A 24,051-nucleotide genomic window follows, 5' to 3' on the forward strand; every position below is an offset into this window, starting at 1 on the left:
CGAGCATTATGTTACCTGGCTCTGTGACGGAGCTACTAGATTTGCTCTTGAAATTTTACCTCTTGAAAGCTGAATCATAAACTTCTTCTGTTGTAGCAGAGGGAGCGTACTGCATTTACTGATTAGGGGAGATTGGATAAAAGCTTTTATTATCTTTCCCCAGGGCCTGATGGAAACCAACCTTTCCATGTTGGCAGATTTGTTGGATTAGTTCCTTGCAGGGGTTTCAATGGGCACAGAGACGGCTACAGGCTGTGACAGGGGTACATTGCGAGTGAGTGAGCCTTGAGTGTGCCGATACCATCAGTCTGTTCTCTGGCTGTACTAAAGGGACTATTTTAATAGCAACCCGGGGTTGAGATGTAGACTATGGTAGCCTGGGAAAACAACCCCCCTCCCCCTCAAAAAATCCCACAACCCTAAACAATCCAAGCTATTTCCTTACAAAATGCAGTTTCTGTAGGCCACCTCTGCCCCTAAATAGTCCTCACTAGTGACCCAAAGCCGTGATGCTTCTGGTACAGGCAGATCCTTCAGGACAAGTGCCCGAGCTCCTGTGTGAGGCTGGAGATGTCTTTCCAGAGCTGCTATTTTCAATATGGTTGAGCGGGGAAATTTGGTGAGGAAGGCAATGAAGCACTTGGAGCATCTTTGAAATCCTTTTCTCCATCTGGCTTTTACCGCAATTCTCAGGAATTGTCTGTGAAGTGAGGAATTTTAATTTACTTCTTTTTTAAGAAAGAAAAAAATGGATTTTTTTTTTTTTTTATTTTAATTATGTTTAGCTATCATTCCTCTTTCTTTCACTGGAGGATTTCTTCAGAAAGTGTCTTTTTTTTCCCATTGAACATACTCAAATCCAAAATATGTCAGTAATTAGAAAGGTTTTTGTGCCCCAGCCTCCCTGTGTTTTCCAGGTGTTTGAATCTCCTGCAGAGTAGAACGGAGTAGAAACTCAGTAGTTTTTCATGCAGAGTTAGGTATGTTAGTAGTAAGAAAGCTTTTCTTGTTCAGGTATATTTGGAGAGGGAAATATAATTTTAAACGTAACTTTAGAGAGTGGGATTTCCTGTTAATAAACTCTCCAGCTTGTCTTCCCCTGCCAGGCAGCTGCAGAGCGGGATTTACCACACGGGTACGGCGGCTGTGGCGGGAATCGCTCCCTTGCTGTGCCCTGAGTTCCAGAGGTACCAGACCTGCCCCCCCTGCTGTTTTAGGTGGTTTCCTCATAGAATCACAGAATGAGTTGGAAGGGACCCACAAGGATCGAATTCAACTCCTGTCCCTGCACAGGACAACCCCACAGTTCACACCGTGTGTCTGAGGACGTTGTCCAGTCTCTTCTTGAACACTGTCAGGCTTGGGGCTGTGACACCTCCCTGGGGAGCCTGTTCCAGTGTCCAGCACCCTCTGGGTGAAGAACCTTTTCCTCATGTCCAACCTGAACCTCCCCTGGCACATCTTCCTACCATTCCCTCGGGTTCTGTCACTGGTCACCAAGAGAAGAGCTCAGCCCTGTCCCTCCTCCTCCCCTTGTGAGGAAGCTGTGGCCGCCATGAGCTCTCTCCTCAGTCTCCTCTTCTCCAGGCTGAACAAACCAAGTGACTTTAGCTGCTCCTCATACGGCTTCCTCTCCAAACCCTTCACCAACTTCGTGTCCCTCTTCTGGACACTCTGCAGTAGCTTTATACCCTCTTTATCCTGAGGTGCCCAGCCCTGCACAGAGTGCTCCAGGTGAGGCCGCCGCAGAGCAAAGCGGGACAATCCCCTCCCTGCCCGGCTGGCAAAGGCAGTTTGTGCCCACAATGGCGTGACCATCCTGGCAGTGCCTTCTCCTCCAAACACCATGCAAACCTCTTATCTAGTGAACAGAGGGAGCTGAGACCCATGAGCAGCTGAGATTCCCCTCTGCAGGCGCTCCTAAAAATCCTCTTGCTTTCCATGAGCTGTATGGAGAGCTTGGGGTGAAGCTGCACAAGACAGAAGCCAAACAAACAGCTTTCTGCTGCCAAAAAATGGAAGAAAAAAAAGGCAGTTTTACTGCTTCCACGCACATTCCTGACTGCTAAACTAGCAGAAAACTACTGTTTTCTTTTTCCACCCCTCGGGATCCATTTGCTGCCAGGGTGTGAGCCGGCAGTCAGATAAGTGCCAGAACTGATGCAAGGAAAGGAGGGAGCGGGACTGTGGGAGGAGGCTGGGCAGAGATGCAGGTCCACCCTTTCCATCCCAGTGAGCCCATGGGGTGCTGTGGCCACTTTGGAACAACATTGGCAAAGGCACTAGGTAGGTTGTTTTCTTCTGTCTCGTTTGCCTTTCTTCCCTTCAGATCCAGACGTCTGAATTCACCCTCTAAAATCAGGTGTGTGCACTGCACACTATGTTTTTATGTCAGCATCATCAGACACATCAAAATTTGGGCTGTTTTCGCTATGCTTATTTAAATATAAAATAGCACTCATCCATTCATCGCAAAAGCTGATAGTTTAAATAAAAGGTTAGTGCAAGAGCCAGTTAATTTAAATGCATTTTTGTATCTGATAACGAGCTTATAAGCCAAATCTACTTTAGGTGCATTGAAAAAGGCCTGTTTTCCTTCTAGTGTTCACTTCAACTTTAAGCAGACAGCATTAGATGGAGACAAACCCGAGCGTGTGGGCTGTTCTAACAGCTGTGGTACGAGCAAACAGCAACAGGAGCTTCAGTCTGTCCCTGCTTTTGCTGGACAGACTGAAGGTGGACCTTGCAGTAGAAAAAAGAACCACGTGGTCAAAGCTGGAACTTCGAAATCTGGAGAAATAGGGTCTGGTTACCTTGCAAGCCCTTGATTATCCTCATTTCATGTCTTAGGAACCAGGAGTGCTTAAACTGAGTCCTGTACAGACTGGAATCCAGAAGTAGCGCACGTTGGCCACAGTCTGGATGAACTGAGATACCAGACTTCATAAGAATCACTTTGATGTGTAGCTTTACTCCTTTTTCTCATCTGACTTTGGCCTGATTGTAACTTTGGGAATAACTAAGGCCAGCAGCACCATGATCAAAAGAGCTGCAATCCCAGGTATTTTAATTAAAAGTGGCATTTTGTTTTCAAATCTTGTCAGAAAGCTTAAGATCTGTGATCCCCCTTAGAGGTACAGAAGAGAACTGAGAAGTCCTGATTTTAAATCTAGCTCTTGCCTTTACTGTTTTACTTCTTTGTGTTGTTCAAAGGGTTTCCCCATTAAAATATTGTACTTGGAATGGTATCATAAACCTTCGTGTGCCAAGTGTTTCTCTCCTGCTGAAGGACGCTGCTCGGTGCCTACCCAGCAGGAGGGCCCAAGCCTGTGAGGTTCCCCTTAGGCCACTCTCACATCGAGTTCAGCCAAATGTTTAGTGTTTCTTGTTGATTTTTTTTTTCCCCACCCAGATTAATTACTATCTCCTTTTCATTTCATTCTTTAGAGCAGCCTTCCCATAAGCAGATCTATACATTGGCATTGCATAAAGTCACATTGTAGCGTCCCAGATGCGTCAGGGTGACAAGGCAGACACAGCCCTTCGTGCTCTGGGTCACGCTGCCTTTCACACCACCTGTAAACTCTCCAAACGTACCGTTCCTCTAGAAATGCCGGATCCAAACGAGTCCCTGCGATGTCCTTTCTGCTACCCTGCAAAATCCACAGTTCACCTATTAAAATCTGATGCCGCCACACCAAGTGATAGATGTATGTTCTCAAGCGCTCTGAAATTGTTCCTTCTTTTTAAGTTTTCCCTCACCCTGCTACTTTGCAGTGCTCTGCTGGCATGGGACGGCTAACAGAGGGATCAGAGTTTGACTTTCTGTGCTCTCCTTTCCCCATCTAAATATATTCACCGCTTCATTTTACCAGTTTTTGGTTTGGTTACTAAATTTCAGACGTTGCTTACTAACATCTAGACAGTGGAGAAAAAGCAGCGTCAAGCTGTAGGGTCTGCATGTTATCATAGAAAACTTGGGGTTTGTGTCGTCGGATGTCTGTGTGATCCTGTGCATGATTTTGGTTATCCATACGTGATGCATAAAAGTAATTAAACATATTTCAGGCTTGTTTTGTTTCTGAACAAGAAAAAGAGTTGTGCAACGGTGAAGTTACACAACTATAACTTTATGCATTATAACTTTACACATTTGTACTGGTGGTTTGTATCATAAATGAAAAGCCAAAGCAGAGTTCTATAGCAACAAGGTAGAGATTAAAGGTGCAAGTTGTAAGTCAGACCCAGACACATCCTAGATGACTTCATCTCACAAAAGACATTACATAAGGTAAGAGAAAATCAGAGTTTCCAAACAGTGTGGCAGAAAAAGGGAAGAGATGAGGAAAATGATGAGACAAATGGAGTGGCAGGAAGTCAGGAATTCTTTTTTGTCATCACAGGACAAGAAGAAAGGATGCTCAAAGAAATAAAAAGGTGACAGACTGAAAAATTACATAAGGGGGGGGGGTGTGAATCACTACATCACTCAATTTTGAAACCTGCTGCTGCTGTGGACGGGGTTTTTAAGACAACCACTGTATATATAGTCTGAACTGTGGGCTTGTGATGCAATGTTGTTGTTATAGTTCATCAGATGTGATGGCTGAGCGGGATCTAAAGTACCGGCTTCCTTCTCGTAGGGTGTGCTGACCTCCAAAGCCTTGACACGATGCAGCCGATGGAGCGGAAAAGGCAGGGCTACATTCACGAGCTCATTCAGACAGAAGAAAGGTATATGGATGATCTCCAGCTCGTCTTGGAGGTGAGATGTCTTGGATGTGAAAGTGCATTTGGGAGAAGAACACTGCTGTCCTGCTGAATAGTAACAATAAAGGGATTCTCGTGAATTGTGAAATGTTAGAGGAAAAAAGTGAGGTTCTGTGAGCTCCTCCATTTCTATCAAATGTGATGTGGTTGTCCACCAGGCAAAAACATCGCATTGTGAAAGCTGTCATCTTCCTGGTTTCCAAATGCTGTTCTTAGGTGTTTGGGCTCAGTGTAAAGACGATCAGCTGGGCCAGGGTGTCTGGCAGAGCTGCACAGGCTCATGACAGAATTGTATAAGCACCACAGAAGCTTATCGTTGGCCTTTGTCTCCAATTTTATTTCTAGGAGCCAGACCACCTCACTAGGCAGGGCAGTATCTGGCCAGCGTTAGGTGGTCTTAGGCATCTGACTTGACCTCTCTGTGTGAAACAACTGTGTGGTGAAGTGCTAGAGATGTTAACCAGGCTGACTTACACAGGTATTCTGATTTCCAGGGGTATTGTGCCTGAAAGAAGCTGTAGTTCTGCACGCAGGTTGCCTATGAGTGCTCTGGGGATGGGTGTGATGCCCAAGTGTAATTTGTGTAGCAATTGACTTCAAAATCATGGGAATGCTTTTCTGCTGAACAGCCCACAGCTCATCCCTGTTTCACAAATGGTGATGCCGGTGTCAGAATGAGGTCACAGGCTTAGCAGAAATAGCGACAGCTGTCACAAGTGCTAGTAAGGAATTGCTTTTAACTTCTCGTGAGAAATTGGACACTGAGTATTTCAAAAAAGCAAAATCTCTGCCAGGATAAACAAGAGGCTGAGCTGCTTTTGCCTCTGCAGAATTGCTCACCTTTCTGGTTTTTTGACTGCAGGTTTTCCAAAAACCGATGGCTGATTCGGGCTGTCTCACAGAGGGAGAAATGGGCCTGATCTTTGTCAACTGGAAGGAACTCATCATGTCAAATACAAAGTTACTCAAGTGAGTACTTAGCCCATTTTTGTGTTTTTCTCTTAGTCTGGAAGTTGTCTGGTTTTACAGTAAATATTTCTGTCCTTGCTGATTGTTCCCTGTGCACACGTGCATTCAGAACAGCTAAATGCATTCAGACTACCTCACTAAGGAGGAGTTAGTATGAGAGAGAGGGGCATAAACAGCAAGAACAGAGGCACATTTGCTATAATACCTTAGAAACAGAGCCTGCACAAAAGCATGTGCACAGGATGCATCCTTCCCAGTTTTCTGCAAAGCAACCTTCTGTTCTCTAAAAATAAACTTTGGAGAGACAAAGTGGCTAATAATTCATTGAAATGGGATGCTGGCTGAATGTAGAGATTGTTGCCGATTGTCCCAGAAACCTCAAAGGAGAATCACAGTCCCACAGACCCCATCAAGTTCAGCTCAGCGTGTTGTGCCGGTGACTTATGGGGGTTCAGGCTGGATTCTGCACCCCCTGGCAGCGCCTGTGTCAGGGAATTCACCTCGCAGGCTCATGTCCTTTCAGACATGGGTCTTGTAATGGTCTCAATTTCAGCCTCACAGACTGGGCAGCAAAGTCAGCTGGTGATTTCTTTCCTCTTCAGAGCCCTGCGAGTGCGTAAGAAAACGGGAGGAGAAAAAATGCCAGTGCAGATGATCGGGGACATCTTAGCGGCAGAGCTGTCGCACATGCAGGCCTACATTCGCTTCTGCAGCTGCCAGCTGAACGGAGCTTCCCTGCTGCAGCAGAAAACTGATGAAGATGCTGATTTCAAAGACTACCTAAAGGTATCTTATTCAGTAGCTTTTGTGCCTTTTCCTTCCCTCAATGACAGGAGCCCGTCTAACCAGCATTGACCAGATCAAAATAACCCAGAAGAGTACAATCTTGCAAATCTTCTAAGGTGTATTTATACGATGACCAGGGTTAACACTGTGGTTTTTATTTATATGCCGCTCTTCCTCTCTAGCTAAATTATTACTCCATTCCATTGCTCATTACTTCAGTCTAACGCTAACCCAAGGTGCCAGTGTCTGCACCTTCCAAAAATTCCTGCTGTCAGGATGGGGAAGAGCCTGTGGAGTTGAATAAAAAGGCTGTTTTTGCTGAACACACTTGTAATTCGGTGGGGTGTGCGGTGTGTCTGAATGGTGGGGCACATGGTGCTGAGTGCCACAGGCAGGCACGCTGCAGAAACCAAAAGGCGTTGCTGCCGTACTGCAGCTGATGCGGCGGTTTTGAGGCCATGAAGGGAGAAATGCCAGAACTGTTGACATCAGGCATTTGTTTCTTTCATTGCTTTGGTTTTTTTTCATCCTGAGTGGAGCCTGAACTGTCAAAAGCTGGAAAGGTTTTGAATGTAAGGATTCTGCATGAACGATCCTACGGCTTACGCCCGCAAAGCGTCTGAGTATAATGACAGCACCGGCTTTCCTGTTTGTTCTAGATACAAGTATTGTTTGCTTACCAAACAAATCTAAGATTTCTCATAAAGCCTGGAAAAATGAATCTGATCAGACAGTTTTTAGAGTGGTGAGGCAACTGTTTCTTGATGAGTAATATGATGTGTCTGTTGAATCTCTGGGTTGCACCATAGAAACTCGCCTTGGACCCTCGCTGCAAAGGAATGCCCCTCTCCAGTTTCCTCCTGAAGCCTATGCAAAGAATAACCCGCTACCCTCTGCTCATAAAGAGTGTGAGTACCCTATAGTAGGTGAATGCTTTTGAGTTTGATCTCAACAGCAAAAGCAAAAAAAACCCTCTGTTTTTATCTTCTTTCCTCCCCTTGTTGATACATACCAGATTCTAGAGAACACTCCAGAAAATCACCCCGATCACAGTAACCTCAAACTGGCGTTGGAGCGCGCGGAGGAGCTGTGCTCTCAAGTTAACGAAGGCGTGCGGGAGAAAGAGAACTCGGACAGGCTGGAGTGGATACAGTCCCACGTCCAGTGCGAAGGTCTTGCTGAGGTAACGGCGATGACACGCTGTACAGTGGGGACTTTTCCGAGTCGTTTCAGAAAGGCTGGGGGGAGAACAGGACTGCTGGCTCACATCTGTTATTAGAACATGATCCGCTGCTGGGCTCTTGGCAGAGATGCTTTTATTAAATTCTGCTCACAGCCATAACATGATGAGCCCTTGTTTTTGCATGATTTTGGCAGTGGAGAAATCTTGATTTATCAGATTAAAACTGATATAATTTAAACTGTTAAACAGAAATAACTCTTATCTCTGAAGTTACACCCGTGCTGCCACTGGGCTAAGTCAGGTGTTACTACATGAAGTTTCACTCAGCGTATGTTTCCAAGGGTTGCCCTTTACACACAAAAAACAGGAGGAGAAACTTCTTTGAGGTGCCAGAGCCCTGGAACAGGCTGCCCAGAGAGGTGGTGGAGTCTCCTTCTCTGGAGACATTCAAACACACCTGGACACATTCCTGTGTGATCTGCTCTGGTGACCCTGCTTTAGCAGGTGGGTTGGACTGGATGATCTCCAGAGGTCCCTTCCAACTCCAACCAGTCTGGGATTCGGTGAAAGGGCACAGAATGGCAGATCCTCAAAGGTGTGTGGGGTTCAGGCTCCTGCAGCTTTCAGGACAGCCTGTAAAATGAGGTGTTGGGACAGTTCTCCACTGGCTGCGTAAGGAACCAGGGCCTGACAGGCCCAGAAGGTCTGTCCTAGTTCCATCACCTAATCATGCACCATAAGAGGTGACCCGAGTGCAGATTCATTAAACAAAACAGAAAAGGATTTTGAGCAGCTTGAGCAATCTCCACTGTGAAGAGGAGCAGGAACTGATGTCTGCATTAACTTGTGCTTCTAATGGGTTTTCTCTCCCAGCAACCGGTGTTCAACTCCCTCACAAACTGCTTGGGACCACGCAAGCTCCTGCACAGTGGCAAGCTGTACAAGGCCAAGAGCAACAAGGAGCTGTACGGTTTCCTCTTCAACGACTTCCTCCTGCTCACCTACATGGTGAAACAGTTTGTCTCGTCCGGCTCCGATAAACTGTTCAGCCCCAAATCCAACTCCCAGTTCAAAATGTACAAAATGGTGAGTGAATTGAGGTGCCCCGTGGTTGTGTTGTTACAGTGGGACCCGGATTTGATGAGGAACGCTGCTGTCCTGCTGGGATCGGCCATCGTGCCCCATCTGATCATGTGCTGTCATACGGGCACGCACAAGTGCCAGTGGCTTAGTTCCTGGTTTCATAAACACTTTTGTCCACTTCTGGGTGAGAGGGCAGAAATAGCATCGTGCCTGAGCAGCTGAGCGAGACGTTCAGAAGTAGGAGCCTTGACTTAATTCTGCACAAGTTCCTGCATCCACAAGAAAATACCTCTCCTTTAGAAAATGTCAAGTAGAAGCTGCAAAACTTTAGTCTCTGTATGTTCTCAGGATTTTGGAGCTGGGGAGATAAGTATCGGGGCTGCTTTCTAACAGGGAACTGGGGAGATTTCCAGGATTTCCAAGCTCTGCACTGTGGCTCTGCCTACGGAGTCCTGCCCCTTTCACAAAGCTCTTCGTCAAGCAAGACGGAATGGGCTGTATCACCAGAGTAGTTTTTCCTCTCAGTCCTTTCCCACATCCTTTGTATGGTGATCTGGTTGTTCATCCTGTGTCCTGTCATTTTCATTTTCCCTACAGTAAAACAATGTATTTGAACGTCCTTGTGAGTTTCCATTTACCATCAGGGTGATGCTGCCATGGTGATGTTTGCTTTTCTTTCAGCCTGTTTTCCTTAATGAAGTCCTAGTGAAGTTGCCCACAGACCCTTCAAGTGATGAGCCAGTTTTCCACATATCACACATTGACAGAGTTTACACGCTTAAAACTGACAACATTAATGAGCGGTGAGTAGTGAAAATGCAGGTCCAAGCTGTAACTTTTGAGCATGGCTTTAGGCTGTATTTCCAGTGGGGTCTCTGAGTTCAAGAACAAGGTTTAGTCTTCTGATCAGGAAATAAACTGGTCTGACTCATTTGAGTTACATGTTTTCTCTCATTTTGTTCTGCTTGTGCAGCAGCTCTTGTAATGGAATCCAGAGTCACATCTACTGCTCCTCTGTGTTACAGTTGTATAGAATATTTCAGGGCTACAAAGTCCAGCATCCCATGGGATTCTTCCCCAGTCCTGGTCAGTCTTTAGTGCGATCCAGCAGCTTTAATAAAACAGCAGCTCCACGTTCATTTATTTAGGTTGTGTAGAAATGTGACATAAATTCAAATCCAAAAACTCCACCACTTTAGTCCTTGATTTAACTTGATTTGTGACGCCTCTGAAACCCAGTGGGGGGGAAAAAAATGGAAAAAGACTTGCTGATAGTGAAGAATTTCCTGCCTGTGGGATGACCCTGACTATATGAATTGCTCTTTGCAGCACTGCGTGGGTCCAGAAAATCAAAGCAGCATCAGAGCAGTACATCGAAACTGAGAAGAAGAAACGTGAAAAGGCTTATCAAGGTACCTACCGAGTTCTGTGTTTCCTTCTAATCCACCTAGACACATGGGCAGGACCTTTTCTGGAGGATGCCAGTGTCTATGCAGGGTCTTCCTCTTCAGATCTATCGCCAGTTTTTACGGTGGCGACCAAACCATTTCTTTCTGACTTCTTTGTTCCCAGCTCGCTCACAGAAAAGCTCAGGAATAGGACGCTTGATGGTGCATGTGATCGAAGCAACAGAGCTCAAGGCCTGCAAGCCCAATGGTGAGTGAAGGAAATAGCATCAAATTATTCCTGCAGTGTTTGGAAAGGCTTGCTGAGAGGAGTTTGGTGATTTGGGAAACATTGTGGTTCAAGCTAGAGCTTCTGTACAAATTAGCTATTGTTTAGTGTCAGAGGACCAAGTGATACAGGGATATAGGGACTGCCTGACCCACAGCTTCTGGACAGCAGCGTTGATGCATGTCCAGGCGGCCTGCAGATGGGGGGGGAGGTTTCTGCGCTGCAGGGGTGTTTCACTGCTGGTTCTGTGTTTAGGGAAGAGCAACCCATACTGTGAAATCAGCATGGGCTCTCAGAGCTACACCACGAGGACCCTGCAGGACACCTTGAACCCCAAGTGGAACTTCAACTGCCAGTTCTTCGTTAAGGATCTGTATCAGGACGTTCTGTGTATCACCATGTTTGACAGAGATCAGTTCTCACCTGATGGTAAGCGCGAACGTTTTAGGAAAAATGCTTTTTGGTGATTAGGGGTGCATGGTTCCTCACCAGCAGTTCCAAGAGCCTGTAGGTATGATTGCTTCCTGAGAAATGGTGTGTAAAAGCAACACCTCCTTACTCGAGAGGTTCAGTAGCCTTCTGCTTGGAAACTGAACAACTTTTTTGGCAGTCAGTTGCTTCAAGTGCTCTTTAAAATGTCAAGTGCTTTTTCAGGGCTCTGACACACAGTTGATTCTGTGGAGTAATTTCTGTACTTAAAAGGGGCCTGTAAGAAAGACAGGGACAGACTTTTTAGCAGGGCCTGTTGTGACAGGACAAGGGGTGATGGTTTTAAACTAGAAGAGGGGAGATTCAGGCCAGACATAAGGAAGAACTTTTTTCCAATGGGGTTGTGAGACAGTGTCCCAGGTTGGCCAGAGAGGTGGTGGATGCCCCATCCCTGGAGACATCCCAGGCCAGGCTGCACGGGGCTCTGAGCAACCTGATCTGGTGAAGATGTCCCTGCTCATGGCAGGGGTGGCACTGGATGAGCTTTGAAAGTCCCTTCCAACCCAAACTATTCTGTGATTCTTGCAGATCTGCAAAGTGCAGCCTTGACCTGAGTTGTCCCGTGTGTAACTGTAGCTCAGTCTTTTCTCAAGTGAGGTGACATGACTTTGTGAGGCTGCTGCTCCCCGTTGGACAGTTGTTTTTTCAGTTTGTTGTAAATCTTTTAATGCACAGACACAAAGATGTTTATATATGAAATGGCCACAAAGAGGGTATATAATTTCTGACTAGGACTGTAAACCTGCTAGTGGCAGTAATTGTTCAAGGTCATTGTTCTTGTGAAAAGAATGCTATATAAGCCTAATTAAAAGTTGGCTGAGCCAAAATAGTTGATCTTTTTTTTACTTGTCTTCATAGTACCACCACTGACTGGTAAACAGGTCCCATCACTTAACTTTGATCTTCCAGCTCTAAGACAGGAGAACAGGAAATTGTGTTTCTGAAAGGGAAGCCCTTAGATCAAACTGTCACATAAAGGCATCTTCTCCATCCTAATTCCATAGCATTTTTTTTCTTCTAAAAAGACCCTTTTTTGTCACTATTGGCTGATTTGCACTGACTGAGGGCAAGTCAAACAGGAAGCTTGGGAGCCACACTCTGGAACCAAATACAGACTATGTGGCGTTGCAGCTTAAGTTTAATTTTCTAAGTTTAACATCTTTGCTTAACAACATTTCGTATTCATTTGCCCAACAGATTTTTTGGGTCGCACTGAAGTTCCAGTAGCAAAAATCAGAACTGAACAAGAAAGCAAAGGCCCCACGACTAAACACCTGCTGCTGCACGAAGTTCCAACAGGCGAAGTCTGGGTCCGTTTTGACCTGCAGCTCTTTGATCAGAAAACACTCCTCTAAGAACACCTTTGTTAATTTATGAAGGACAACTGAAGCTGACAGCCTGAACAATTGTTTTGTAAAGGATTCCTGCCCCACACTGGTTATTAAGCAAGAGTTCATGCTGCTTCCATATTTCCTCTTAGTTACTGGTTGTGCTTAGTTCCTTGCAGCATTCGAAGTTGTTGATCTATGCAAAAAAATGTTACTGTATGTACAGTACTACAGCTCAGTGCCTTTTTATTATGTTGGAATTATGTTGGTTTTGAATGCCAATGTTTCCATTTTCAGGGCCATAAAAAGTATTAAGTAGAAATGTGGTATCAAGACATATATTTTAGCACTTAGTCTGACATATGGACTGAGGAATGGTTGAGCTCAGCACTAGAATCATTCCATTTGAGATCTGACAAGTGATATCCACTGGAATTTTCCCGTCTCAGGATGATAGTTTTTTAAAGATTAAATGCTGAAGAAGCCTTAGCACTGGAGAGGTCTCTGATATATTGTATATTCTTTAACAATCAAGTGTAGTTCTTTACTTGACTTAGTTCTGCACTGAAATCAGTAACTGCTACTTGATATTTCTTTCTGCTTCAGTTTCATTCATCTTTCTCTGCTGAGACAATGTGGTTGTGAAGAAGAACTAGAAAAGAATATTTTAAATACTGTGACCCACAATAATGTGGAAAAATACTCTTCAGCTTTTGGTTTTTTTCCTAAATGTAAGTTATTTGTGTACATTTCCTTGGTCTTGCAGACCTCCCTGTGAATTTTGAAGCTTTGATGTTGCCAACATGTATATAGAGAGTAAAATATAAGTTTATTAATGTAATTTGTCTACAGATGTTTATTGATGCATAGTGATTTTTTTAAAAGTCTATTTTATTGTACAGGGCAATGTGAAATAATGAGAAAAACTTTGAAGATTCAATTCAAGAAAAGTTTATTACAAGTTTAAAACGTTTGCTCGGGGGAACTGTCACACCAACGTGAAACTGTAAAATGAGATTGTTTGAAAGCAAAAACTTTCTCTTGGCACCAAAATCAAGGATGGTTAATTAAAAAATATATCTATATTACAAAGGGTTTGATACATTGTAGTGGTTTTGCTGCCTCCTTAAAGGGCTTTGTTGAAAAAACACAGCATGCAATTGAGCAGCCCCTGCCCCTGTTTTCCATGGGTGCAGCAACACCCCCCAATACTGGACAGTTTCACACCTGATTGCCATCTGTGTACCCTCCTGTCACAGGGCTGAGTCAACCTCTATTTTTAACAGTTTTCTGTGGTTCAGTATTTCTAATCCTAAATAAAACTAAATCTTGGCAACTCGTGAGAGATTGTGTCTGTGCAGTGGGAGTTTGGAGCTTGTCGAACGAGCACAGAGAATATTCTGTTTTCAGGCTTTGCTGCCAGAGCTGCCGTGCAGTGGCCTGGCAGGGACACAGGGACCGTGCTGGGACAAGAAAGGAACTCATTTACAGGACACCGACAGTGTTTGGTGCTCAACACCGACTCTCCAAAAAGTGCAAGACTTAAGAACACTTTCCCCCTCCTCTCCCCAAATTAACTCGGGCCTTCTCAGAACACTATGTCTGTTAAGGTTTGTTTGACTGCTTGTGCGCTGCCTCCAGCAGAAAGTCATTTGAAACCTCGGTAGCAGCCTAACATTATTTTGCAAATACTGTTTTGCAAGATGTTCACTGTGGGAGTTCTGATAAAGATTTGAACAAACAAAACCAAATCATTATTTCCTCATCGGTGCTTTCTGAACCGCTCTTCTGTACACATCTGCTAACCATGCACCGAGCCTCCTTCTCATTCAAAGAGAAGATTTGTTCTGAAATCTCTTCATGTAAAATGGCTGTAGCTAAAATTTTGCCAGCTTTGGCATTCCCTCTTCCCACCACTAACACTCACACTTCTCATAATATGAAATACAGTGGACTCAGAGCTGTAGCTGTTGCAAGAGCTGGCATAACATATGGATTCTGCATTGTATAGAAAAGGGCCTACCAGATTTTTTCTAACTTTTCTCACCAGTTCATCTCCTTTAATACAAAGACACTGTCATCCTATAAACCAGAGAACATCAGCTCCATCTTTGTAGAGCTGAGCCTCAGTTAAACCTCCTAAAACCGTAGGTTTTGGACTGCAGAGCACAAACTGGCCCTGAAAATAAGAGAAGCAGCATCTCAAACATTTCTTTGGCTGCTGGGTAACAGTATTCACATTTAAGACACTGAGTTTATTGCCATTTGCCAGAAGACCTGACCTGTTATCACTTGCTTTGGCAGAAGACATAACACATTTTGCAAACGGTACCTTCTGATGGTTGTGCCCGCCGCCACGGTCAGCTGGAGGCCAGGTGACATCATAGGCTCTCACTGTCTTTGTGGCTGATGACTTTCTGCCTTTAAACAGAAGTAAAAACTATTACTAGTCTGTGCAATGCAAAGCTGCTGTATCCCTCCACAGCTCCCCACACCGACTCACTCCAGGAAATGTTTGTCTTTGTGACCAGTTTTCCTTCTAGAACGTGCCATTATGTCATAACTGCTCCAAACATGCTGGAGTAAAGCCCTGGGCCAGTAAGAGGCATAAAACCCCAGGGGCTGGGGGGAGAGAGTGGGGCAGGTTCAGGAGGACATCAGGCTCCCAGTTCAGCTTTGATGTTGTCACTGGAGGAGTTCCCTTAACTGTTGTGTACTGCAATGGTGGAAACAGGGAGCTTTCCAAAGGGGTGAATCAGAGCACTGGGACTTCAAAAAAACATAATAATTAAAAAACAAAACAAAACAAAGCACCCCTCTTCACTGATCCTAAATGTTTCTCTATCAGGGCAGGTCTGCTGGGGCTTTCTGGTGTTCTCAGCTTAAGCAGCTGCATCCCTGCTCCAGTTCAGTTCACCATTACTGGGCTCTGCTGCGTTTTGAGTCCAACCAGCCTGTAGGCCACCAAAACCCTGGTATGATGCTTGGCTATAGGATGTGACCTTCCGGAGTGGTGTATAGCTCCCTCAGCACGGGAGGAAGCCTCATGGCTTGAGCCAGGACACAAATCATACCAGAAAGTTCAAACAAAGGATGGTGGTTGAGCAAATGTGAAGAAAGGCCAAGATTGCTGGGACAGTTCAGAAGGCTCAGGGGAATCTTGTCAGTGTGTACAAATAGCTGAAGGGAAGATGCAAAGAGGACAGAGCCAGTGGTGCCCAGTGCCAGGACCAGAGGCCATGGCCACAAACTGAGACACAGGAGGTTCCCTCTGAGCGTAAGGAAACACTTTTCTACTGTGAAGGTGACTGAGCACCAGTACAGGTTGCCCAGAGCGGTGGTGGAGTCTCCAGCTTTGGACATACTCAAAAGCTATGTGGACATGGTCCTGGGCAGCTGCCTCTGGGTGGCCCTGTTTGAGCATGGGGTTGGACAAGGTGACCTCCAGAAGTCCCTGCCAACCTCAACCATTCTGTGATCTAAGCTATAAGCATGACCCCACTCTGCCCCTAAAATCTAGAAAGTAATAGGAAAAAAACCCAAAACAAAACAAAAAAATAACAAACAAACAAAAAATCCCACAATGATGAACATTAAATCATTTCAGATCTTCCAGTAGAGCACCCAGGAGACATTCCATGGCCTGACAGGCTGCATGCAGAAAATGTGGGAAGCTACGCACCAAAAAGCCACTTTATTTCAAGGCTCAGCTTGACCATCAATTAGGAACACACCCTGCTACTCACTCCACACCTGAGGGCCTTCCCTTCACCAATTCCTTTCTCAGGAGAAATACACAATTTATTGCTTTAGCAGAATTTACCATGCAATTTAAGTTTTAGCAAATACTCTGCTAAGCAGCCAAGCCAGAGAGGCCTCATGCTGTTGTGCTGCCTCTCAGTAAACACATGAGCTCTTACCTGTTAGTTTTGTAGACCTCACTAGCGATGTAGAGGTATGGTATCTTCAGCCACGCAATTGAATCCATATGTTGACGGCTCAAAGGAAGCAGTGGCAGTTCTGCTTTACTGAGTTCGTTCACTTCCCTGGTAGAACATGGTCTGCCTGGTGGGGAAGTCACAAGTGCTTCATGTAGGCATCTACTGTCACAAACAAGGTGTCCCCCCCCTGCCGTATGAAACACTTCCAAGGGATCCTGATGGTTTAACATACCTGTCTCACACTGCTTGATAACGCCTGCCTCAATAAACTTCCTTTGAATGCCTTGTAACAGAGGATCCTGTAAAGCTGATACTGAAACCTGTGACAGAGACATTTCATGCTTATGCATCAACACAAGCACTTTGTCAGAGTCTCAAAAGCCCGAAGCCAGAGGTGAATGCCAAGGTACTGTTGCTTAGCAGGGAAGGAGCATCAACCTCATTTTTTATTAATAAAAACATGAGGCACAGACTTAAGCAGCCTGAGAAACAGAGCATCTCAGTTCCTCAGGCAGACCACAACACATTCAACAACTATGCCACAAATTTAGACCACAGATCTGATCTCCTGGAGGCAGTTGAACTTGATGAAGCATCATCTGAATCAATGATCAACAAAGTATCAGCTCAGTCTCCACAGCTGCTGAGGGCTCCAAGCATCCAGAAGGGATTCAGAGAATTTTGAGAATTGCATTTCACGGACTTGTGTCCAAGTCCTACCTAACTCTTCTATTAGGTCTTCGGGTGCATTTAGGTGGGCTTTTGTAAAGATAATGTGAACTGTCAGATTATTTCCTTCTGCAGAGCACACATCCAGCTTGCCTGGGAACTCACCAACGCTTGTTAGGACACTTCCTGCCCTGTCACAATGAATGTGAGATGAGGAAAACAAACCTCCCTCCTGCTATTGCTACTGTGCCTCCAAATCTGGCCTTAGGATGGATCCAAACCATGTTCCCGGTGAAAACAATTTTCAACCACTCTTGGGCTTAAATGCAGTAGGGGCTGCGTCCCACATTTATTTAGTTAATAAAACTAGAATGTGCTGCTCTACACCAGCCTCATAGCAGCATGTCAGTAATGCACTCTGCCTCCTCTCTAACCATTAATTGGTCAAAAAGTGCTCTTAAACTTCACAGCATCAATAACCATCATACCTTCCAGCGGTCTGTGTGTGTCTTCAGGAAGAACGGATCGTACTCGGATGGGTCATAAGTTTCCAAAGCCACAAAACCCTGTGGGAGAAGCAGGTACAGGGTCAAGTCTCAGAAGCTGTTGGTGATAGGACAGCGAGAGAGCAGCAAGACTAGATATTACACAGCCAGGTGTGGTATGAGGGGATCTGGGGAACAGGACTAGAAGAGTAATAGCAGGGAAAAGAGCAAGAGAAAATGGATAAAAAGAAAAGAAGGGAGGGCAGAAATGCACAGCCAGAAGTCAGTATATTAACCAAACCACAGAAGTGTCTAAAGTTCTGCAAAATGTACCATAAGATGCCACAATTAATGCAGACTTATGCAAATTAATTGTCCTGATACTCTGAAGGGCTTCAGCCTGATTCTCAGACATGCTGATGACAGAGTTGACACCACAGAGCAAGGAGAAAAGGTGGAGGCTGATCACTGGTGCTGTGCTTGTTCAGAGAGGACACATCCCAGTACGCCAGCCATTGCTTCTGGAGCACACCCAGCAAAGTCCCAACCTGACACAGAAACTTGCAAGACATACTGATACAGAGCCAGATATGTCCACTACACCCAATATATCCTAAATCCTGAGACTTCAGCTCTTTGTCACCACATACAGTTTAAATGCATGGGTCTTTCACATCAGACCTTTGGAAAAAAATCATTTGCTTTCATTAAAACACCACCACTCCCATGACATTTTCATTTCTGGATGGGAAGCTTGTTTACAGTCTCATAACTCCACTGTGCAGTGGTTTCCACTGACAACAAATGCCTGCTCTATATAATGATGTAACTGCTCTTATAGCTCTATGTATCCATTCCTGAGATGCAGAAAGTTGAGTCATGGAATCTGATACTCAACAGCGGTGTGACATTCAGAGCAAAATCAAGAAAACCAACAAGTATTTCCTACAGTGACTGCATTTTTTATGAGTGTTGAAATACACAGAATTACAGAATCAATTAGTTGGGTCTATTTACCTGCCCGCAGACTTCTGTTTGTTTTACCCTGTTCCCACTTTTTTTTTTTCTTTCATAAAGCTTGATCAGTAGCATCCAAGGCCACAAAATCATTTCCCTCATCCTCTGTTAACACCCTGCAGTACTGCTCTAGCTGAACTCCTGAGACGTGAGAGTGTGGTCCACTCCCTGGTCACAGACTCAGCCCTTGGTTTCAGCTGACAGAGCTCAAGGTTCTCCCTCTAAACAGTCCGGCTCACAGAGGGAAACCCACCACAATATGGTGTTTCACCATATTCAGACCCCAGCAGGTGCTCACTGCACCAAGCAATGCTATTGTTCATATCCTATGGTGAATTTAAACAGCTGTAATGATATATGTCACCATTACAGCAGTCCTGTGGAAGAACACGTTTCAGGTAAGGCATATCTGAACTCCAGGCTACTCAACTGAACAGCAAATAACAGCTGAAACCCTGATCTCACCCACAATCATCTGTATGCAACGGTCTCCAGGACAGAAATCTAATTCTTGTTGATACCTTCTTTTTACAGTAGTTTAAATAGAGAGAGAGTTGTTCATCGTTCCTTCTCCGTATCTCCTCGCTTGACTGGCTGTCCATTTTGTCCTCAATTTTCTGCAGCAGTGGTTCTGAAACATCCTCAAGCCATTTCTTGTACAGCATCTCCTTCTTTCTCAGATTTAAGAAATCATTGTGCCTCAAATATCTGTCTATCTCCTAAGTAAGAAATGGAAGATAAAAACCATACAACCACATTAAAGATCCCATGGGTGAAACTACACGGCCTGGCTGACCTGATCTGACTGGTCCCTGCTGCAAGGGCCCTGTTTTCCAGCCCTTCTTTCTTCTCCTCCCTCTCTCCTCTTCCCACCTCTTGTTTCCAAGCTCTCCCTTGCACCAGCTCTGGCATTCAGACTCTAATTTTTGTAAGCTGTAGTGCAAGACTGGCAGAAAATAATTCCCTTTGTCTCACCAGGTTAGTGAGCTGAAATCACCTCAGAGTGAGCATCTGATAAGTACCAGATTGCGCAAGACAGGCAGGAAGAGAAGAACCTTCTTGCAGCACTGATAATCTGCTCAGCCATCCTGCCCTTTATTAACAGGCCCATCGTCACCATCTGGTCACACCCACCAAACAAAAGTTAGATGAAAACAGGCAGGTAAATCACCAAAGACAGAGAATTCCTAAGCTCATATTTACTGTTACCACTTCAGCCCTAGCCCGAGGAGGCTGAGGAGGGCAAGAACTTGTAATGCTAAATTTAGTTTTCCAAGAATACAAACTACTGACATTTTCTCACTAATAACTGAAGGAGAGAAAAAACATTGACATGCAGGAAAGCACACAGCAAATGAAAGAAGAGACACCCCTTCTTACCCTCACAAAATAATGTTCTCTGTCCAAGATGCACTGAACAGAAGCAATGATGTCTTGACTTTCATCAGGTGCTGCCTAACAAAACATTAAAGGAATCACATGAAGTAAAAGCAGAATTAGAGTAGGAGAGATGAAGTATCAGGTGTCCAGGCAGATACCCCCTCTGACACTAACTGTCTGTCTTCATCTCCATGAGCCACAGACAGTACATTTTGTTTCAAAGAACAAAATGATTCACAAGTTATTCCAGAACGATTGTCAGCTTTGAAAACATTTGTCAGAGTTATCAAATTCCACCTCTTGACTTTTACTTCCTTCCTTTGTGCCTTTTTCAATTACATAAGTCACTTTCAAACAACTGCTACATTCCACCGCAGGGCTGGTTGCATTTCAGCGGTTTTTAAAGTTAATTCTACCAGATGAAGCTTATGCTGAAGCACTAACTCTGAGCTCCAGCCAGGAAATTCCATCTCCTCTATTGTACATACACCAGTGGATTTGGATCAATTTATACCACAGAGACAGCAGAACCACCGAGACAAAATGCACTTTACAGGAATTTAAACCTCTATTTATTTCAGATTCACTCGAGACACGCTGCTTCCAGGAAATGCGTATTCACAAAACTACTCAGGTAGAGTGGATCAAAAGAAAAGCTGATTTCTGCACAGATACTGACTTACACGTTCTTCAGCCAGACCTTTCAGCTATGAAAAGAACCCCGGTGTTCACCTTTTGGCAAAATGTAGTTAAAATAATCTACAAAGACTCTCCCAATCAGGTATTCGTACATTAACTTTATTTTTCTGTACAGGACAACTTTTAAGCATTTACTCTGTCCAACCCAGCACTTCAGTGACACTGTATGACCCCCAACTGCAGATTCAAATCCCTTACCACTGATTCAAAGTGAAGTCTGTAATCTACATTTTTGTTTCATTTAATATTCCCTGCTCTGACAGACGCATCTGCCTGGATATTCCTGCCTCCTCGTGGAAATTCTTTCCTGTCTTTTCTGACTTGAAAGAGCCAGAAACCACAGGAAAGCACACGTTGGATGGGACCTCTGGAGGTCACCTGCTCCCTTCCTGCTCGAAGAACAGCAAACCTCCTACATAAAATTGCTCAGAGCCTCACTCACACAAGTTTCAAAAATTTCCTTCCTCAAATTTGCAACCTCACGTCTTTCACTCCACCTGCTTCTATAAAACAAAAATCCTCACTTCTGACATGTAACCCGGCACAAGCCAAAGCAAGGAAAAAAAGCCAATGTAACGCATGTGGTATCGAGGACTTTCCTTCCCTCCTGTACAACTTTGCAAGCTTTCTCTCCTTTCACCAGACACAAGGAAAACTAAACGATTCACAGTAGAATAGGTCACAACCTCTCAATCCTCTCCTGTATTATTTCAGCCCCTGTAAGACAGCTTCCAAAACCAGAAACACACACCAGCCTGAGCATCGTGGCAGGCTAGTGGGCTGTTCCCTAACATGATTTCCTGCTTTCTCTGTACAAAGGGGATAAAAGACACAGGGTAATATAGGGACTTCCAATGAGGAGACTACTACATGATTTGGAAAGCAGGTACCTGCCTCCCTCCATCTTTAAATTAAGATTCTTTTTGTCTATATGTGCCCCACAGTTTCTGGTATTCCCTGTGTGAAGTCCCCTGCTCTGCAAATGATCTCCCCTTTTTCCAGACCGCCCAAGTCCGCTAATCTTCAGGGAACACTGTAAAGCATCTTCCACCTTGTGGTCTCTGAGGAGCAGGGGAAGGACTCTCTCAGCTTATTCTTCATCCTACAATGACTGGTTAAAAGAGACTGTGCACTGTATTACCTACACAGATAAACAACAGCAAACGCACCTTTATTAGCGCTGAACTCATTTCTGATATAAAATAAACAGGTGAACAGTGAAGACTGAAGAACATCTGGATACCTGAGGTGCTACAAACTGGGCATTAGACAAGGCAACACACTTTCCTGTGAGCGACTTATCCTGCCTACCTGCAGAGGTGCCACAGGCTTCTGCTTCAGGCCACCTTTTGAAGATTTCCTTCCCCTCCAAACAGTTTTGTTCTTCTGAGATAGGAATGCCATAAATCCCTGGACAAGCTGAAGATGAGGAAAATACATATTTTTATAGTTTCTAAGCTTACAAATCAAACAAAAAAACCCACTAGCCTCTTTTCCACCTGTTTTCACTACTAGTTTTAAGACTCCATCTTCATCATACAAAGAAGGACTGAGCCTTTCTGCGAGCACACAGCAAAGCAGATGTTTGCTCTCACCACAGAGGATTAGACCCAGGAGAGACAAAACAGAACAAAACCAGAAAACGTGCTTGCGGTAGCAACCTGCCTTAAAGAAATCACAAGTGATAAAGTCTCTAGCTGCAGATTTTTTCCCCCAATCTTAACAACTAAAGCTGATGCTGAATCTTAATCCTTTCTTTTTCCATTTTGTTTGGACTCTTGCTATGAGATCCCAACTCTCCACGGCTGGCGAAGACTAACATGAAACACCAGCTGTTTTGCAGGTCTTAAAACTAAATGTTTAACCATGTCTTGGGACAGAAACACAGTAAATGATTTTGAAAGTCTGAACAGATAAAACAAGATTTTAATCTAACCTAACCATTGTGTCTGTAAATACTAAACTCTGTGAACAGGTTGGCTGTTCTGTATTGGGGCATTTGCTCTATTATGATCAAACCTGAGAATAACACAGCCTAAAAGTGCTTGTTAGATATAGAATCATAGAATCACTTTGGTTGAAAAAGAGCCTCTACATCATCAAGACCAACCATTAGCCTAACTCTGGCACTGAACCATGTCACTGAGAACCTCATCTACATATCTTAAACATCTCCAGGGATGGTTACTCCACCACTGCCCTGGGCAGCCTGTTCCAATGCTTCATAATCCTTTGTGTGAAGAATTTTTTCCTAATATCCAATCTAAACCTCCCCTGGTGCAACTTGAGGCCATTTCCTCTTGTCCTATCACTTGTTACACGGGAGAAGAGACCAACACCCTCCATGCTACAACCTCCTTTAAGGTAGCTGTAGTGAGCAACAAGGTCTCCCCTCAGCCTCCTTTCCTCCATATGCCTGCATCCTGCTTTGCTGTCAGCAGTATAGCTTTGTATCACAGGTTTTTCTTGCTTCCTAAATCCTGTTCAGTAAAGCAGAACATCCTCCCCGAAACATCCATCTGCTAAAATTCACACACAAACTCCACCCAGACATGAGTCTTTGCAGCAGTTTGGAGAAGACAGATTTTAATCACTTCTATGACAAAAAGTAAGAATCCTCACACATGCCCCAGTCCTCTCAAAAGCCCCTTTCTGACAAAAGCCCTTATGCAGGCCATGCCTTTAGGCTCACACATCACCATCTCCTCAGCAAACATGGATGTCACCCTTTGCAAACACAGCAGCTGCCTTTACTGGTGGCTTGGTCCTTTGTGATGATCTCAGGTGCCCGGACAGAGCATGAGGAGACAACCAACCTCTAGGGCAAACAGGGCAGCCCTGTGAGCGGCACCTAGGAGCTCATACAATCATAGAAAGTCCAGAGCTGGAAGGACCTACAAGGATCATGGAGTCCAACTCCTGTCCCTGCACAGGACAACCCCACAGTTCACACCGTGTGTCTGAGGACGTTGTCCAGTCTCTTCTTGAACACTGTCAGGCTTGGGGCTGTGACACCTCCCTGGGGAGCCTGTTCCAGTGTCCAGCACCCTCTGGGTGAAGAACCTTTTCCTCATGTCCAACCTAAACCTCCCCTGGCACATCTTCCTGCCATTCCCTCGGGTTCTGTCACTGATCACCAGAGAGAAGAGCTCAGCCCTGCCCCTCCTCCTCCCCTTGTGAGGAAGCTGTGGCCACCATGAGCTCTCCCCTCAGTCTCCTCTTTTCCAGACTGAACAAACCAAGTGACTTTAGCTGCTCCTCATACAGCTTCCCCTCCAAATCCTTCACCAACTTCGTGTCCCTCTTCTGGACACCCTCCAGTACCTTTATCTCCTTTTTATCCTGTGTCTCCAGCCCTGCACACAGTGCTCCAGGTGAGGCCGCCGCAGTGCAGAGCAGAGCGGGACAATCCCCTCCCTCTAATGCTAAAATAATACATTACGACTGCTAAGCTAACAGATAAAGTGCACACGTCCAGAGAGCCCACAGGCCTGGCCCCTCCACCTCGGAGGCAGCGATGAGAACACCACCAGTGAGAGGGAAAGGCCCCGAGGGGCGCAGGGGCCCAGCGTGTCCCG

General features: G+C 45.0%; 3 protein-coding genes across 6 annotated transcripts in view; 2 read left to right on the plus strand and 1 right to left on the minus strand.

The window, feature by feature from the left end:
* ITSN2 (intersectin 2) overlaps nucleotides 1–13,599 on the plus strand; it is an 85,237-nt gene extending 71,638 nt beyond the window's left edge. For 3 of the 4 annotated variants that reach the window (XM_080341084.1, XM_080341086.1, XM_080341085.1), the window contains exons 29-39: nucleotides 4,644–4,765; nucleotides 5,633–5,739; nucleotides 6,342–6,525; nucleotides 7,335–7,433; nucleotides 7,541–7,708; nucleotides 8,582–8,794; nucleotides 9,473–9,594; nucleotides 10,121–10,203; nucleotides 10,364–10,447; nucleotides 10,721–10,894; nucleotides 12,152–13,599. In XM_080341084.1, the coding sequence (XP_080197210.1) occupies nucleotides 4,644–4,765; nucleotides 5,633–5,739; nucleotides 6,342–6,525; nucleotides 7,335–7,433; nucleotides 7,541–7,708; nucleotides 8,582–8,794; nucleotides 9,473–9,594; nucleotides 10,121–10,203; nucleotides 10,364–10,447; nucleotides 10,721–10,894; nucleotides 12,152–12,309 (1,514 nt within the window). In that variant the 3' untranslated portion in view covers nucleotides 12,310–13,599. Of the gene's footprint in view, nucleotides 1–4,643; nucleotides 4,766–5,632; nucleotides 5,740–6,341; nucleotides 6,526–7,334; nucleotides 7,434–7,540; nucleotides 7,709–8,581; nucleotides 8,795–9,472; nucleotides 9,595–10,120; nucleotides 10,204–10,363; nucleotides 10,448–10,720; nucleotides 10,895–12,151 lie in introns of those variants that run through there. The other variant, XM_080341087.1, reaches the window with a different exon arrangement.
* LOC308039176 (WD repeat and coiled-coil-containing protein) overlaps nucleotides 1–24,051 on the plus strand; it is a 232,861-nt gene that overhangs the window by 77,711 nt on the left and 131,099 nt on the right. The gene's annotated exons all lie outside the window — the stretch shown is intronic.
* On the minus strand, nucleotides 14,360–21,663 carry FAM228B (family with sequence similarity 228 member B; the record flags this gene model as incomplete). Its single annotated transcript, XM_080342893.1, has 8 exons — nucleotides 14,360–14,461; nucleotides 14,615–14,699; nucleotides 16,203–16,347; nucleotides 16,456–16,543; nucleotides 17,381–17,458; nucleotides 18,916–19,113; nucleotides 19,775–19,849; nucleotides 21,643–21,663. The coding sequence occupies 8 exons, from the start codon at nucleotides 21,661–21,663 to the stop codon at nucleotides 14,360–14,362; spliced, it is 792 nt and encodes a 263-aa protein (XP_080199019.1).

Source organism: Nesoenas mayeri (assembly GCF_963082525.1).
Source record: "Nesoenas mayeri genome assembly, chromosome: 3".
NCBI classification, from domain to species: Eukaryota; Metazoa; Chordata; class Aves; order Columbiformes; family Columbidae; genus Nesoenas; species Nesoenas mayeri.